Source organism: Dendrobates tinctorius, unplaced genomic scaffold, assembly GCF_039654945.1.
Source record: "Dendrobates tinctorius isolate UK_male_01 unplaced genomic scaffold, ASM3965494v1 ptg000070l, whole genome shotgun sequence".
Classification (NCBI taxonomy): domain Eukaryota; kingdom Metazoa; phylum Chordata; class Amphibia; order Anura; family Dendrobatidae; genus Dendrobates; species Dendrobates tinctorius.
In genome coordinates, this window is record NW_027361738.1 from 95,685,952 (window position 1) to 95,705,010 (window position 19,059).

General features: G+C 43.7%; 1 protein-coding gene across 3 annotated transcripts in view; it reads right to left on the reverse strand.

The window, feature by feature from the left end:
• Nucleotides 1–19,059, reverse strand: part of CRHR2 (corticotropin releasing hormone receptor 2) — a 320,584-nt gene that overhangs the window by 16,102 nt on the left and 285,423 nt on the right. For all 3 annotated transcript variants that reach the window (XM_073582167.1, XM_073582169.1, XM_073582168.1), the window contains one exon: nt 414–474. In XM_073582167.1, coding sequence (XP_073438268.1) covers nt 414–474 — 61 coding nt within the window. The remainder of the gene's footprint in view (nt 1–413; nt 475–19,059) is intronic.

The following is a 19,059-nucleotide window of genomic DNA, read 5'->3' on the forward strand; positions in this document are numbered from 1 at the left end:
TGTACAAGAATATAACTACTATAATACTGACCCCTATGTACAAGAATATAACTACTATAATACTGCCCCTATGTACAAGAATATAACTACTATAATACTGCCCCCTATGTACAAGAATATAACTACTATAATACTGCCCCTATGTACAAGAATATAACTACTATAACTCTGCCCCTATGTACAAGAATATAACGACTATAATACTGCCCCCTATGTACAAGAATATAACTACTATAATACTGCCCCCTATGTACAAGAATATAACTACTATAATACTGACCCCTATGTACAAGAATATAACTACTATAATACTGCCCCTATGTACAAGAACAAAACTACTATAATACTGCCCTTATATTCAAGAAAATTACTACTATAACGCTGTCCTTATGTAGGAAAAGATATAAACTTACTGTTCGTTCTCATTGCACAGCTTCCCTATAGCCCAGGCGATTATTATGGGACACGGAATACCTAGAAACACACAAATGCAGGAACTCACATTAATGTTGGATATAGGTGATTAACTTGTCTTCTCGACCCCTTACTGAGACTGAGATGTGTGTACTGAGCACGGGTCTCTCATTTGTGCTGACATCGGACTTGGATATTTTTGAGACTGTGAAGGACCTACATTTATTTGCCCGTAAATTAAAATGGAAGAAACGCTTTGGAAGTATAGATGTGGAGGCCCTGTATTCCTCAATACCTCATGAAAAGAGGCTAATGGCGGTAGAGTATTATCTTAAGACCCGTGGACGTTTCTTTATGAAACATAGTACTTTTGTGATAAGGGCCTTAGAGTTCTGTCTGACCAATAACGTGTTTCTTTTTGGCAACAAATACTTCCACCAGCTCAGGGGCACCGCGATGGGTTGTCCCTGTGCACCCACTTATGCAAATTTGCTCCTGGGCTGGTGGGAGGAAAAAGTTGTATTTAACGATGCCATGCGTTCTCGACATGATAGTGTAGCTTTATGGCTACGCTATATTGATGACATATTTGTCTTCTGGAAAGGCACAGAAACTGATTTCACTTTGTTTGTAGAAGAACTCAACTCCAATGATCTGGGGCTACGGTTCACATATGAGGTACATAGGTCCCAGATTACGTTCCTGGATGTATGCATCCAGAGGGGACCAAATGGCGAGCGCAACCAAATTGCAACAGGTTGCATTTGGCACTGGTTGGCGCACCGTCAAAAGGACGCATGCGCCGCCAAACGCATACTGCGCGCGGCCTGCGTCCCCAGTGATAAAGATAGGGGACACAGGACGCATGCAGCGTCATGCGCCCGTAGGCAGAGCTACCGGAGGAGGCGTGGCAGGGGCGGGGCTTAGTGGTGGCCATGCGCAGGCCGTCGCTGCGCCCTGAAACGCTAATGTGAAACCACCCTTAGAGAGGTAAAAACATGGATTGAGAAAGATTTCAAAGGTTGCTACAAGTGTGGGAACTGCAAAGCCTGCCAGTCAATAGCACAAGGGAAATCCTTTAAAGGTAATAATACAGGAATAACGTACACTATAAAACAGTTTATAAATTGCTGCACTGAGGGTGTAATTTATAAGGCGACCTGTTCTTGTGGACTTGAGTATGTCGGGAAAACGAGGAGAGAGTTTAGGAAAAGGATTCGCAAACATATTGGGGATGTGGTGAATCACAGAGATACGGCGATAGCAAACCACATAACCACATTAATCGAGTACATCAAGGAGATTTTAAGAAAATGAAGTTTATGGGGATAGATAAGGTCCCTTCTCCCATTCGAGGTGGAGATTGGGATAGACTCATTTTTCAAAGGGAATGCAAATGGACTTTTTGGTTAAAAACCCTTCAACCCACGGGTTTGAATTATCAACTTTCCTTTGCCTCATTTTGAGTTTTTCACCGGAAAAAACTCCATCCCGGTTCCTTTGTATTCTCCAGGAGCTTTCCTCCACTGGGCTGTATGTAAAGTCAGATCCCTGTATATGGGTTTAAGGGTTGTGGAGTTTCTCAGGAGACTGCCCCATGGATTTATACCTTTTTTACGGGGATATATATATTTTTTCCTACTTTTTCCTGTTGTATTTTATAAGACTCCTCTGTTGCCCATTTTTCTTAGGAAATCAGGCAGAAGGTCTAAACCATATCAAGGACTGCACTCAGTCTAGTCTGTGACTCATATTTGTATCATGACAACTTTATTTAGAAGAGCTGATATGTTATTGAAGTGCGATATGAAGGAGAATGCACTTAAGCGCTTCTACTTTTTTGTTTTTTTTAAATATCTACAAAAGACAAAATGGAAAAAACCCTGCTATAATTAAATAAGTAAAAAGCAAAAGTGCATTTAAATCATACAGAGTTCTTAGTAATACTGTATTTGATCAAACATAGCATAAAAGCCGTCCCAACATCAACAAGGTCTGCCCTTATTCACACAGACGTCCACTTTGACACATGATAAGGTTATTAATACTAGACAGTGTAGGACCGCCCCGACCACAGAGTCACCTTGTCGATGGTGGGACGGCTTTTATGCTATGTTTGATCAAATACAGTATTACTAAGAACTCTGTAAGATTTAAATGCACTTTTGCTTTTTACTTATTTAATTACAGCAGGGTTTTTTTCATTTTCTCTTTTGTAGGTTGTGTATGCTTTTAGGCCATGTGAACATGCATTTATATGCTGCATGTGTACCAACTCAAACCAAGCTCAATTTTTGTGTTTTTTTTTTTGAATAGATGCTGACATTGGTACCTGATGATACCTGATGGTCACAAATCATAAAAATAGGGCCTTTGAGTGGGCTAGCTATTGATGAAGATAGTGGGTTTACTTTAATTTGTTTTTGTATCAATTTCTATGGTTTGCACCCTTCCTTTAGGTTTGCTGAATGAGGAAGTGTGCCTGCGCGGCGCATTCTTAAAAACCGAGGACTTTTGGTTTTTTTTCTGTTATAGTGTACACTTATGTGATACAAATAACAGGCCCATTTACCGACAATTTAGGGAGAAAATTTGTCAACACAATAGACCCTGTAGGACAGACACTATATTATGTAGCGTATATGGAGGGTTTCCCTTTTTTGAGGCCTGATGTTCCTGTGGCACTTAAATGTTGGCACTATACTGCGGCTGTAACCCATCCATATGTTATGGTTTAGAATGAGCGGGTTTTTTTGCACTTGAATGATAGGAGGAGACGTGGTTGCGTGTTATCCTCTATTTGCTATGCCAGATATCACGCTATAGGCACAGAGACATCCTTTGCACACATAATGGGTTTGATACTGGTGAAGGAATGACAGCGTACCATCGTCACACATCTGCTGCCATAAGTATATGCATATGCGTGCCGTATGTTGTTTAATCGGTGAGAGGTGGCGTGTCCATTTGATGGGCTCTATAGTAACTCCGTGCGGATTTGCGCATGCGCGGAGGGTACACTACGTGACAGCGCATCCTGATGATGAGAAGAGCGCGTACTTGTAATGCTCCATGGTGATCAATGATGCTGCTGTGACCTGCGGCTGCGCGGTGGATGATGTGGGCGGCCCGATATATCAAAAGAGGAGGTAGTTACTGGCACTGGCTGTTTTGTGACAGTAATGGCGCGCCTGCGCAGTCTCCTCCAGAGGCTAGTGACGCCGTTATGCCCTGCACCTGCGCAGTGGGTGCACTAGTTTCTCTGTGACGCCGCTTGGGTTTGCACCTGCGCGATGGGTGTCTTCCGGACAGGAAGCTGTCAGCACTAATTATTCACTTCACATGTGAAGATAGGAAGTATGAAAGGTGGCGCGTAATATAAAGATAAACCGGTGAGCAGCTTCTTTGATGGCGTTTTTGGGATATGAAGGCATTTATTCACATCATATTTTCTCCCCTGATGATCTGGACAACAGTGAAACGCGTCGGGAGACGGGAGATGTACTGACATGGAGGAACCCATCACTTTATAATATGGGTGAGATCCTCCCTTATTATATGCCATGCATGCAAACTTCTGGAAACAAGAAGGTATAAGCTTATTTAGTATATACCCTAATGGGAAGGCATTATATACATATGAAATGTACCTCAGTTTGCAAGATATGCCACTTTCAAATATATAAGCCAATGTCATTGCTGCTATAGAGTCTATGAAATTCGGTGCCCTGTTGAATGGGGGAATGCACTGTTTTTGATTTGATATTTCACTCCTTACTGACTATGAGGAATAATATTTATGGCTCCAATGGTCTGGTTAGATTGTGAAAGCTTGGTTTAGAGGGACTGTCAAGTATTGTCTCTGATTACCTGATAGATGCTGTCACATACTGTAAATAGCACTGTAGATTCAGAACAGGAAAAATGTGGTCAGACAATCCGCGCTGCCAATCACTACCAGGTGTTTTTTTTGTCCTGAGGAAGGAGTTCTGTGAGACTCTGAAACGCGTAGAATAAAGACCGTTGTATTAATAATCCGAGTTTTTCGTGATTCGCAGCGCGGATTGTCTGAGCACGTTTTTCCTGTTCTGAATCTTCTACGTTGGTCCCTGGAGGATCTGTGGTTCTACAGCAGCGAATCCTCCATTGCCGGTTACAAAACTCCATTTGGTGAGTGGATTACTTGGAATTGTTACCTGCACACCGGATAATGCACCATTTCTCTTTTACAGCAATCTTAATAAATAGCATTGTGCAAAAGAAGATCATTGGGGTTTATCCGGACTATCTAAAAAGTGGCGTGTGATGGTCTGTGTATGTTTGTTTGTCTTTGGTAGGTGCACTTTTATCAGGATTACTCCTTTTTAAATCGGTTGAAATAAAGTAGATTTATTTTATTCTTTGTTGTCCTGTATTCGGTGCTAGCTTGCTGCTAATCTATGTCATTCTGGCTGGTACAGTAGATCACTTGCTATTTTTAATGTTGGCTATAGATATGCCGTATGTCGTGCCTCTTGTACACCGCAGGTGCTGACCGCTTTCTGATGTTTGGAAGCCATTATCAATGTCTGATGTCGTTTTTGACTGTCGCTCCGCTGCGCACATTCATCTCTATTCTGTAGGGCTCGGAGCAGCTAATTAGATGCAATTATCCAGCACTCGAAAGAAAATTACGCTGATTTATGACTTGGATCAACAACTAAGTATAAACCTAATGAAACTTGACAGAGTTCCAGAACATGTGCGCTGTGTATGGGGGAAGTGCTCCGGTCACCTCCCTTCCTACAATCATGCTCGTTCCAGCGGAGGGGAAGCTCTAGGTTTTCTCATAGGGGATCTGTGGTTTAGAAAACACATTGTCTACCGTCCAATTCAGAGTTACTAGAGGGGGTGACCCCAATCAGCATCCTCATCTCTATGGAGGACATGACATGGCCATGTCTTACAGCAGAATGTTCGGAGAGCACTGTGTAATACTTTACTTCTCCTGTGGTGGCGCTATAGTTATCTATTACTATCCTAAGATAATAAATAATAACAATAATAATAATTCTATTACAATTTTATCATTATAAACTATTAATTTTCTAGGTCCTATTTCTACAGTCTTCTCCCTGTAGGAGTCCGGCTCCTGTGAGCTCACCCCTAATCTCCCCCTTCCTTACAATGTCTGTCCTGCAGCTGCAGCCGGGGAACGTTACTCTCTTTTGATGATATATTTTAATGCCGTGTTCCGTGTATCCGCTGCCAGATCAATTTCCTCTATTTTCAGCGTGTATCTGAATCGAGCAGGAAGATTATTTATTAGTCCTCGTCGCCATTTCAAATCTTATATTTTAGGTTTTTGCAGTTACGATATTTCTGTTAATGAAATTAAATTACTACTTTTAGATTGGTCGCACAAAAAGAATCTCCAAAAACAATTTATAAAGTATCCAACTATTACAATTTTTTATCTTACCAATGACATGACCTATATTATTACCGTAAATATATATTCTTAACTTTTTACAAAATTTTACAGAGTAATGTAATGTATGTACACAGTGACTGCACCAGCAGAATAGTGAGTGCAGCTCTGGGGTATAATACAGGATGTAACTCAGGATCAGTAATGTAATGTATGTACACAGTGACTGCACCAGCAGAATAGTGAGTGCAGCTCTGGGGTATAATACAGGAGGTAACTCAGGATCAGTAATGTAATGTATGTACACAATGACTGCACCAGCAGAATAGTGACTGCACCAGCAGAATAGTGAGTGCAGCTCTGGGGTGTAATACAGGATGTAACTCAGGATCAGTAATGTAATGTATGTACACAGTGACTGCACCAGCAGAATAGTGAGTGCAGCTCTGGGGTATAATACAGGAGGTAACTCAGGATCAGTAATGTAATGTATGTACACAGTGACTGCACCAGCAGAATAGTGAGTGCAGCTCTGGAGTATAATACAGGAGGTAACTCAGGATCAGTAATGTAATGTATGTACACAATGACTGCACCAGCAGAATAGTGACTGCACCAGCAGAATAGTGAGTGCAGCTCTGGGGTGTAATACAGGATGTAACTCAGGATCAGTAATGTAATGTATGTACACAGTGACTGCACCAGCAGAATAGTGAGAGCAGCTCTGGAGTATAATACAGGTTAGAACTCAGGATCAGTAATGTAATGTATGCACACAGTGACTGCACCAGCAGAATAGTGAGTGCAGCTCTGGAGTATAATACAAGATGTAACTCAGGATCAGTAATGTATGTACACAGTGACTGCACCAGCAGAATAGTGAGTGCAGCTCTGGAGTATAATACAGGATGTAACTCAGGATCAGTAATGTATGTACACAGTGACTGCACCAGCAGAATAGTGAGTGCAGCTCTGGAGTATAATACAGGATGTAACTCAGGATCAGTAATGTAATGTGTGTACACAGTGACTGTACCAGCAGAATTGTGAGTGCAGCTCTGGAGTATAATACAGGATGTAACTCAGGATCAGTAATGTAATGTGTGTACACAGTGACTGCACCAGCAGAATAGTGAGTGCAGCTCTGGAGTATAATACAGGATGTAACTCAGGATCAGTAATGTAATGTATGTACACAGTGACTGCACCAGCAGAATAGTGAGTGCAGCTCTGGAGTATAATACAGGATGTAACTCAGGATCAGTAATGTAATGTATGTACACAGTGACTGCACCAGCAGAATAGTGAGTGCAGCTCTGGAGTATAATACAGGATGTAACTCAGGATCAGTAATGTATGTACACAGTGACTGCACCAGCAGAATAGTGAGTGCAGCTCTGGAGTATAATACAGGATGTAACTCAGGATCAGTAATGTAATGTATGTACATAGTGACTGCACCAGCAGAATAGTGAGTGCAGCTCTGGGGTATAATACAGGATGTAACTCAGGATCAGTAATGTAATGTATGTACATAGTGACTGCACCAGCAGAATAGTGAGTGCAGCTCTGGGGTATAATACAGGATATAACTCAGGATCAGTAATGTAATGTATGTACACAGTGACTGCACCAGCAGAATAGTGAGTGCAGCTCTGGGGTATAATACAGGAGGTAACTCAGGATCAGTAATGTAATGTATGTACGCAGTGACTGCACCAGCAGAATAGTGAGTGCAGCTCTGGAGTATAATACAGGAGGTAACTCAGGATCAGTAATGTAATGTATGTACACAGTGACTGCACCAGCAGAATAGTGAGTGCAGCTCTGGAGTATAATACAGGAGGTAACTCAGGATCAGTAATGTAATGTATGTACACAGTGACTGCACCAGCAGAATAGTGAGTGCAGCTCTGGAGTATAATACAGTGTGTCACTCCAGATCTTTTCCCTCTTTAGTTAATTCTCTGATTCCATGAGGATATATCTGTCATTGTAAGACTATACATATACAGACGTTTTATAAGATATATTAGCACATCTGTACAGCACATCAGTTTATATATTTGCATTCTGTCCTCCACCCAGTCAACAGCTGCCAAGCGTTGTGTTCTCAGGGACCCACACGTGCCTTTGGTTGTTACTGGGAGAGACCCTGAGACACATCTGCTGCTCTCACCTCTTATTAGATAACGTTGAGTCTTATGGAACATATTAGCGAGAGGAATTCCAACCCAAGACTTATGCTAATGGATGTGGAGAGGGACTTAATGCTGCTTCTTGATGACTCAGTATAGAATATTACTCACAAAAAGGTAAATTTAGGACTTTTAATAAATGGCCCAAGTATGTTATAAAAAAGGAGACCGCACAGAGATGTCATATCCTAAACTGTGCGCAGATTGTTCCAGTTGGGTTTGAAGCTACCGATGATTATTGCACCTTTCTAAGTGTGGCGCCCCTGAGGGTTCAGTTGCCACAGAGGTACTGCACCTCCTCCTGAGGTGTGGTACCCCACCATCCAGGTAAGTTGAAGACTCCTGACCACGCTCCAACACTTGCACCCCACATCACAAAGTAGTGTAGCAAAGCACCTTCGGTGGCTCCCTGCTTGGAACACGAAGCGTGCTGAGAGGTGGGTGGAGTTTAGTTCACCTAAAAGAGCGGGAAGAGTTGAGTCCAGTCACTCAGTCAGTGAGTGAAGATGTAGGCGGACGGAGTGTGAGAGAGAAGATCCCCGGGAGAGGGATGGAAGAAGGAAGTGCTGCAGCAGGCCACAGTGATCTGGGTCTGCTGGCACAGGAAAGAGACAGAGAAAGGAAGCTTGATTCTCCATTGGGAAGAAGGATTAGCACGGAACGTGAGGAGAATAAGAGAACAAGGACCAGGGTTAGAGGAGAACCCTTTTCAAGTTCTAAGCGCAAGGCCGGGGTCCGGTCCCTGAGGTTGTACAGATACTAATGGTCCTGCAGCAGATACCGGAGGAATAGAAGTAGTGACCACTTTATTCCTACACAAGACTTGGGGGCACAACAGCAACGATAGTGAGCCGGGACTAGGTAGTAAGGAGTCCCCGAAGCAGGCTACAGCTGTCTGCCGTACAAGTAGAGTTCATAAGAACATCTGACAGGAGGAACTCCAGTGTAACTCAGTACTAGGAGTACTTCACTCAAAGGCGCTATAAGAGGAGACGTTCAGGAAAGGCACATATGTTGGCGGAGTGTTGGAAAGGAGTATTCCATCTTGTCTGGAAGTTGGCTGAGCTCCGGATGCGGGCACCTGTACCTGCAACAGACTGTGAGTAAAGCTTTGGAACTACATGCCCTGGTGTCCTCCGCTTATTCCTGCGCCAACCTGCCCAGCACTGCCACATCCCTTGCGCCAGACACTACACCATCTAAGTGTCACTTCACCTACACTGCCCTGGGACTACAGCCCTGCCTGTGGAGGGCTATAACATCATTGCTGCACCACACCATCTGTCCCAGAGGATCTGTCTGCAGCGTCGGCTTACATCTCTATTGCCGGACACCACAGGTGGCGTCACGAATCACTTATAAACTTTCACCACCATAAGCACACTGAAACAACCCCCCTTTGAAATGGAGCCCCAGGGCCACGGACGACCCCCAGTTGAGAAGATCAACCGGCCCGGTACCGAGTACCCCACGGCCCTGATGAGTGAGGGTGCTCCATAAGCACTTGTGTGGCTAACTTTAAAAGTTATATGGATAGATAATAGATAGATAATAGATACAATCCCTAGATAGATAAATCAATTGATGAAGCAAAAAACAGGGAAAATGAAGGAGGAATACCAAACATTGACGTCGCAATGGGTGCAGGGCATCTTGAGACTCCACCAGAATATCTTTATAAATACTTTCCAGAAAAATGGGCAGCGCAGAAAATCCAGATACAAAGTGAATCAGATTTTGTACACATGGGCCGAGTGAAGCTCACTTCTCTTGATGAATCTGGTCTATACATAAATAGATATGACCAATATAGGAAGGAAGATATTTAGGAACAATGTGTAATGCTCCCCTTGTACGGTGATGTCAAGGGTCTATACAAGGCTTTGCATCAAATTGGGGTTTGGCACAATATAATTCTGAGCTCTTTTTGGGCGACCTTCCTGAGATTTCCAGCAGCTCTTTACAATGGAGCATAACTCAACACTCCCTTGCGGCTCATCCAGTACTATGTATCTAATACTTAATCCTGGATTATAAAACGTTCTACAACTTTCTGATAGGTTTTGCTTTTCAATCCTTTGCTCTTTTTTATCATCTATGCTTACTGCTGGTGTTATGCAGCTGTCTCAGCTCCTGTTACACCGGGCTCTGCTCCCTTCCTCTCTGGCCGCTGACCTGTGCTCCATGTTAGGTTTCACATTGTCACGGGGTCCTTCTCTGGTATCACACAATCAACAGAGCAAGCGAAGAGTGAACAATTCCGAGACCTTTATTCAGGCAAAATACGAAAAGGTCCATATTCAGTCCACCACACAAAGGATAAGATAGTCCAGAATAAGAATGCAGTCCAGTAACAGGATAAAATGTCCAGGGAAACGACATTCCAAAACTCTAGCACCAGAGGATAAAATGGGTCCTTCTCTCTGAAATGCAGTCTTTACACGATCCTGTCCACACCGGAACTGACTTGCCCAGCTCCTGTTCTCTTTCCACCCCCTTCCTTGTCCAGGGAAAGTCAAACAAGTTGGGGCAGTTTCCAGGCCCCCAGAAGAGAACAAAGGGCCTTAGGGATTAATGCACTACAGGGGGTCATCAAGAGACAGATACAGTGAGGCTGTAGACTTACAATGTAATAAGAAAAACACTGTGAAAATAACTGAAATAGAAAAATAGGAATATACAAAAAATGGCATCCACATAACATATCACACCATCACACACATGTTGCCTGGTAAACTCCAGTGACATCATCCCCCAAGGCCGACACTGACACTCATGTGTCTCTCATTAATAAGTCGCTTTGTGTTCATTAACCTTCGTTTTTGCAGTCAACCTCTCTGATGGCAATCATTTCAGAAAATTCCTGCTTGTTTCTACAATCTGCATTTATTTCCTGGCTCAGACCTGCAACTAATTCTTCATCTGCTGTAAGCATAAACTCTTCTCTGGACTTATTCACACTACGCTGCTGAATCAGAGTCTTTCGTCTCTACGATCAAGTTTGCCTGTTCTCCATTGCTGCCTGTGACTATCTATTTGTTTGTTGATTGACCCTTTATCTGCTGTAAGCATAACAAACTCTTCTCTGAAATTGTTCACACTACTAAGGCTAATGTCACACTTAGAGATGCACCAGCGATCCCGACAACGATATGACGCGGTCAGGATCGCTGGTGCATCGCTAAGTGGTCGCTAGTGAGCTGCCACACAGGCAGATCTCACCAGCGACATAGCAGCGGTCGGGGGTCGCTGCTTACCTGTCAGACGCGGCGATCCTGATGTCCTCCCGCCCGCGTCCACGCGTCGCTCGTCGGCGCCACAGGATGCCCAGCAGGAAGCTGACGACGAGAAACGGTCCAGGACGTTCTCGCGCGATCAGCGATAACCAGCGGGGGAGCTGGTCGGAGGTAAGTATCAGACATAGCGATATCGCTAACAATATCGCTGCTACGTCACAAAAACCAGTGACGTTATAGCGATATTGCTAGCGATATCGCTTAGTGTAACGGGGCCTTAACACTGCTTTGATTCCTGAATTCAGCATATGTCTTCTGTTCTTGTGTGTCACTCCTGACTCTGCATCTTCTGTTATTTCCTTCTCCGTTGTCTGCCTACTATCCTGAACCTCATTGTGCCAGATGCCATTTAGGAAGCCCGGGCTGCTACTTCATAGCCTTCGGTCTGTGTTGCTCACCCTGACCTGTGACTTAGAGAATTCATTTCACAATGTGGTCATTAGTAGCATTATTAGGCTGAGAACACACCCTGACCTACAGTAATACTGGCGATAGCTCGAGCTCACAGAGGATTGATTAGTTCATATGAAGTAGGATAGTGTCACAGTCACGTGTGTCTGGACGCAGCGAGTACCGCAAGGCGAACCCATGTGACACACGTGACCCTGGATACACCGCCTCCAGTGGGGCGAATTTAAATAATAACACGTGCAGCTGGATACGCCGCCTCCATCTGGCAAATTTAGACATTACACCTTGTGATAAAACACTCCGGGATCGCCTTTGCTGGGGTCAAAGGTCACGTGCGTTCAGCATTAAACTCAGGCGCAGAGCTGGGATTCGGGTGTAACTGACCCTGGGTCAGGTTTATTAATGGTGAAAGCAATGCAAAAGGAAATAAAACATAAAACAAATCCTTGCCTGTCCGGCACTAACTAAACAATGGACAACCTAACTACCAACTGGCGGGCTTCTCCCGTCCAGCCAAACCACAGTTGCAGTGGGCACTGCTTCCACTCACGTGTGTCTCTCACACAGACAGGCTCTCTGTGTTCCCAGGCTGAGACACTCACACAACCACCTGGCATCCTTTTATATCCGCCTCCCATTATTCATTAGTCACCAGGTGAGATACTGACCAGACTAGGCCACATAGGAAAGGAATCTGGGCGAGATATACCTGCCCTCATCCACTATTCCAACATGATTCTCACAACCTATATACAAGTCTGGAAACCCCGCCTCCAGTAAGGCGAATTTAAACAATAAGGGAAACCTGGGAAACATTAACAATGTTGGGCCCTGCAATAGAGAATAGGGAAGTGGAGACCTCCTGAGCTCCCCTGAGCCAGTGTCCCTGCACTCCTAACGTTCCCTATGCCGGTTCCGCACCGGGCGCGCAACAGGAACCTAAAAACCCTAGCTCCTCCTGACCTTAACCCTCACTAGGGAATTGGTCGGTGTGGAAACTAATCCCACCACTGCACTAAAACACACATGAGGAAAGATGACAAAACAAGGGAAACACCACTTAGCTTTGCTCTGTTGCATACGCTCCTAGCAACAGAGCCCAGCACCTGTGTGCATCTTCTCCTCCACCCAGATCCATCACCATAACTGGATCCTTCCCCATAGTGCAGCCTTGGAGCAGAGTCCACCACCAATTGCAGAAGTCCAGTAACAGAGTCCCAAAGATGAGTTCAGCTCCTGCCCAAAAAGTCAAGCATGCTTGAGTCCAGCTCTCAGCAACCAAGTCCCGCATGCTGAGTGCAACTCTCTCCATAGTCGTCACTCCACCAAGCCATGCAAGCCCTTCCTGCCAACACCGTAAACTGTGACTCCACCACACCATGCCAGCCCTTCTTGAAGACCACCTAGCTGCCACTCGTCCCCTCTGGCTGGGCTGCGCAGGACTCATGTTCAGCTCCTTCATCACCCAGGCTTGCTTCCCAAATGACAAACACAATATCACCAACAGTGATTGAAACACCTGACACTCATTTATAGAGCATTCACACCTGTTACCTAATCACGTGCACTTAACCAAAGAACTAAAGTGCGATACCACTCACCACCACCGGGGCAACTTAGAATGAACGACACCACGTGTAATAATTCTAATGGCCACCGGGGGCAATCAACCCACTTTGGCACAAAGCCAAAGGAAAAAAAGTTCACTTTGTACATTTAAACTGTCAGATCCACATTGGATCATGATAGATAGTTAGTGATTGCACTGGGGCTGGACCACCCTACCTGACAACCATAATGGGTCATAGGGGCAGCTAGTATGAATGAGATAAATGTACACCACCAATGAGGGGGGGTTAGCTTGGACCTGTGCTGCCCCTATATGTCCCCAATATCTATAGCACATACTCCCTTATTCTCCTGTTATTTATATACAGTTGTGGCCAAAAGTATTGACACCCCTGCAATTCTGTCAGGTAATACACAGTTTTTCCTGAAAATGATTGCAAACACAAATTCTTTGGTATTATTATCTTCATTTAATTTGTCTTAAATGGAAAAACACAAAAGTGAATGAAGCAAAAAGCAAAACATTGATCATGTCACACAAAACTCCAAAAATGGGCCAGACAAAAGTATTGGCACCCTCAGCCTAATACTTGGTTGCACAATCTTTAGCCAAAATAACTGCGACCAACCGCTTCCGGTAACCATCAATGAGTTTCTTACAATGCTCTGCTGGAATTTTAGACCATTCTTCTTTGGCAAACTGCTCCAGGTCCCTGATATTAGAAGGGTGCCTTCTCCAAACTGCCATTTTTAGATCTCTCCACAGGTGTTCTATGGGATTCAGGTCTGGACTCATTGCTGGCCACCTTAGAAGTCTCCAGTGCTTTCTCTCAAACCATTTTCTAGTGCTATTTGAAGTGTGTTTTGGGTCATTGTCCTGCTGGAAGACCCATGACCTCTGAGGGAGACCCAGCTTTCTCACACTGGGCCCTACATTATGCTGCAAAATTTGTTGGTAGTCTTCTGACTTCATAATGCCATGCACACGGTCAAGCAGTCCAGTGCCAGAGGCAGCAAAGCAACCCCAAAACATCAGGGAACCTCCGCCATGTTTGACTGTAGGGACCGTGTTCTTTTCTTTGAATGCCTCTTTTTTTTCCCCTGTAAACTCTATGTTGATGCCTTTGCCCAAAAAGCTCTACTTTTGTCTCATCTGACCAGAGAACATTCTTCCAAAACGTTTTAGGCTTTTTCAGGTAAGTTTTGGCAAACTCCAGCCTGGCTTTTTTATGTCTTGGGGTAAGAAGTGGGGTCTTCCTGGGTCTCCTACCATACAGTCCCTTGTCATTCAGATGCCGACGGATAGTACGGGTTGACACTGTTGTACCCTCGGACTGCAGGGCAGCTTGAACTTGTTTGGATGTTAGTCGAGGTTCTTTATCCAACATCCGCACAATCTTGCTTTGAAATCTCTTGTCAATTTTTCTTTTCCGTCCACATCTAGGGAGGTTAGCCACAGTGCCATGGGCTTTAAACTTCTTGATGACACTGCGCACGGTAGACACAGGAACATTCAGGTCATTGGAAATGGACTTGTAGCCTTGAGATTGCTCATGCTTCCTCACAATTTGGTTTCTCAAGTCCTCAGACAGTTCTTTGGTCTTCTTTCCTTTCTCCATGCTCAATGTGGTACACACAAGGACACAGGACAGAGGTTGAGTCAACTTTAATCCATGTCAACTGGCTGCAAGTGTGATTTAGTTATTGCCAACTCCTGTTAGGTGCCACAGGTAAGTTACAGGTGCTGTTAATTACACAAATTAGAGAAGCATCACATGATTTTTCGAACAGTGCCAATACTTTTGTCCACCCTCTTTTTTATGTTTGGTGCGGAATTATATCCAATTTGGCTTTAGAACAATTCTTTTTGTGTTTTTTCATTTAAGACAAATTAAATGAAGATAATAATACCAAAGAATTTGTGTTTGCAATCATTTTCAGGAAGAAACTGAGTATTATCTGACAGAATTGCAGGGGTGTCAATACTTTTGGCCACAAAAGTACTTTACCCCCTTTATTCATTTGCCTTTAGCTGTCTTAGCTTCAGTACATAAACATAAGTGAATCCCGTGTTTCCTGAGAACATTATTATAGTTTTCAATTTAACTGTGTGCCATAAAACAATTTCCTAATACGACAGGTTACACCAAAATCAAAATGCTTAATGTTTTTCAGAAATGTGCTTTATCTTGAAGACGCCAACTGAGCTCAATTATATAAAAATGATCTTGGATTTGGTCCATTTCCGCAGGCGGATATGATGGAGCTGCGGTGAGATGTGCTGTACATTAGGTGAGCAGTTATTACAGCAGATTCTTAGTGCCGGCATGTGTTACATGATGTGCAAGACCTATGTCTGATGGGATATTGGCGACTATCGTGTCCCCAGGAGACCCTGACACAAGGCTTGGGCAATCCAATGCTTGATCTGCCTACAAAGTTGGGATGATTTTACATAGCACCATTCCCTGAATTACTGTCACTACTCCCACCACAGACTGATCAATTGACTTTACATCAATAATACGTGGCTGATCATTCTGTTTAAGCCCTCACCGCCTTGCCATAATATGCTCATTAAATCCCACCAAACAATACCACCGTATAATGTCCAAATAATTCCACCTACATATACAATACATACAGTGGGCACGGAAAGTATTCAGACCCCTTTAAATTTTTCACTATTTGTATTCAGACCCTTTGCTCAGACACTCATATTTAAGTCACATACTGTCCATTTCCTTGTGAATCATGAGGTCAAAGGAACTGGCGAAGGAGCTCAGAGACATAGTTGTGGCAAGACACAGATCTGGCCAAGGTTACAAAAGAATTTCTGCAGTACTCAGGGTTCCTAAGAGCACAGTGGCCACCATAATTCTTAAATGGAAGAAGTTTGGGACCACCAGAAGTCTTCGTAGATCTGGCCGTCCAGCAAAACTGAGCAATCGTGGGAGAAGAGCCTTGGTGAGAGAGGTAAAGAAGAACCACAAGATCACTGTGGCTGAGCTCCAGAGATACAGTAGGGAGATGGGAGAAAGTTTCACAAAGGCAACTATCACTGCAGCTCTCCACCAGTCAGGCCTTTATGGCAGAGTGGCCCGACGGAAGCCTCTCCTCAATGCAAGACATATGAAAGCCCGCATAGAGTTTGCTAAAAAACACAAGAAGGACTCCCAGACTATGAGAAATAAGATTCTCTGGTCTGATGAGATGAAGATAGAACTTTTTGGTGATAATTCTAAGCGGTATGTGTGGAGAAAACCAGGCACTGCTCATCACCTGCCCAATACAATCCCAACAGTGAAGCATGGTGGTGGCAGCATCATGCTATGGGGGTGTTTTTCAGCTGCAGGGACAGGATGACTGGTTGCAATTAAAGGAAACATGAATGTGGACAAGTACAGAGATATCCTGGATGAAAACCTCTTTGAGAGAGCTCTGGACCTCAGACTTGGCCGAAGGTTAACCTTCCAACAAGATAATGACCCTAAGCACACAGCTAATATAACAAAGGAGTGGCTTCAGAACAACTCTGTGACCATTCCTGACTGACCCAGCCAGAGCCCTGATCTAAACCCAATGGAGCATCTCTGGAGAGACCTGAGAATGGTTGTCCACCAACGTTCACCATCCAACCTGACAGAACTGGAGAGGATCTGCAAGGAAGAATGGCAGAGGATCCCCAAACCCAGGGGTGAAAAACTTGTATCATTCCCAAGAATACTCCTTGGCTGCACTAGCTCAAAAGGTGCTTCTACTCAATACTGAGCAAAGGGGCTGAATACTTATGACTAGTGTTGAGCATTCCGATACCGCAAGTATCGGGTATCGGCCGATACTTGCTGTATCGGAATTCCGATACCGACTTCCGATATTTTTTCAATATCGGAAGTCGGCATCGGAATCGGAAGTTCAAAGTTGATTGACAGCCGAAATGACGTCATCATGATGCGCGGTGTGTGCGCATCATGATGCGCCGTCATTTCGGGCCTTCCGGGGGTCTCTGCCGGCCTGCCGGGGGGCTGTGTGGACTGCCCGGGGTCTGTACCGGCCTGCCGGTGGTCTGTGCACCCTGTGGGGGTCTGTACCGGCCTGCCGGGGGGCTGTGCTGATGTCCGGGGGTCTGTGCAAGCATCGTCCGATGGGACGAGAAGTGGTGAGTTCTCCTTCAATGGAAGTCTTCAAACAGAGGCTGGACAGACATCTGACTGGGATGATTTAGCGAATCCTGCTTTGAGCAGGGGGTTGGACCAGATGGCCCAGGAGGTCCCTTCCAACTCTACGATTCTATGATTCTATGATTCTATGATTCTATGACTATAAGTCCCATCTGGCGATGCCTGCTACCATGACAGTGATGGGACAGTAGTAGTCCCATCATCCGGCTAATGTGTTAAATGTTAAAAAAAAAAAAAAATGCTACATACATACTACATGCATGCTACATACATACTACATGCTACATACATACTACATATATACTACATGCATGCTACATACATACTACATACATACTACATACATACCACATATATACTACATACATACTACATGCATGCTACATACATACCACATACATACTACATGCATTCCCACACAGCAATGGCATAAAGTGAGACTAGGGACTTTTTTTTTTTTAAGTGGCGGAGGAATACAGTGCGGAAGGATACCTACCTTCCGTCATTGGATTCCTGCAGCCCGTAGAGAACGGCAGCATCAGCTGATGCTGCAGTTCTCTACCCAAGATCGTCGTTGGACACACTCGTGGACTGCTTCGGATCGTGGGTGAGTATTTTTGTGGTTTGTTATGTTAATATTTATTCCGTAAAAGACAATGGCTTCTGGGAACAATGTGACAAGTATTGGTAAGTATGTTACTCTATGTTATATGTACTGTATGTCTATGTATGTATTGTATGAATGTATTGTATGTAGTATGTATGTAGTATATATGTGGTATGTATGTAGCATGTAGTATGTATGTAGTATGTATGTAGCATGCATGTAGCATGCAGTATGTATGTAGCATGCATGTAGTATATATGTAGTATGTATGTGGTATGTATGTAGCATGTAGTATGTATGTAGCATGCATGTAGTATGTATGTAGTATGTATGTAGCATGCATGTAGTATATATGTAGTATGTATGTAGCATGTAGTATGTATGTAGCATGCATGTAGTATGTATGTGGTATGTATGTAGCATGTAGTATGTATGTAGCATGCATGTAGTATATATGTGTTATGTATGTAGCATGCATGTAGTATGTATGTAGCATGCATGTAGTATGTATGTAGCATGCATGTAGTATATATGTAGTATGTATGTAGCATGTAGTATGTATGTAGCATGCATGTAGTATATATGTAGTATGTATGTAGCATGTATGTAGCATGCATGTAGTATATATGTGTTATGTATGTAGCATGCATGTAGTATGTATGTAGCATGCATGTAGTATGTATGTAGCATGCATGTAGTATATATGTAGTATGTATGTGGTATGTATGTAGCATGTAGTATGTATGTAGCATGCATGTAGTATATATGTAGTATGTATGTAGCATGTAGTATGTATGTAGCATGCATGTAGTATGTATGTGGTATGTATGTAGCATGTAGTATGTATGTAGCATGCATGTAGTATATATGTGTTATGTATGTAGCATGCATGTAGTATGTATGTAGCATGCATGTAGTATGTATGTAGCATGCATGTAGTATATATGTAGTATGTATGTAGCATGTAGTATGT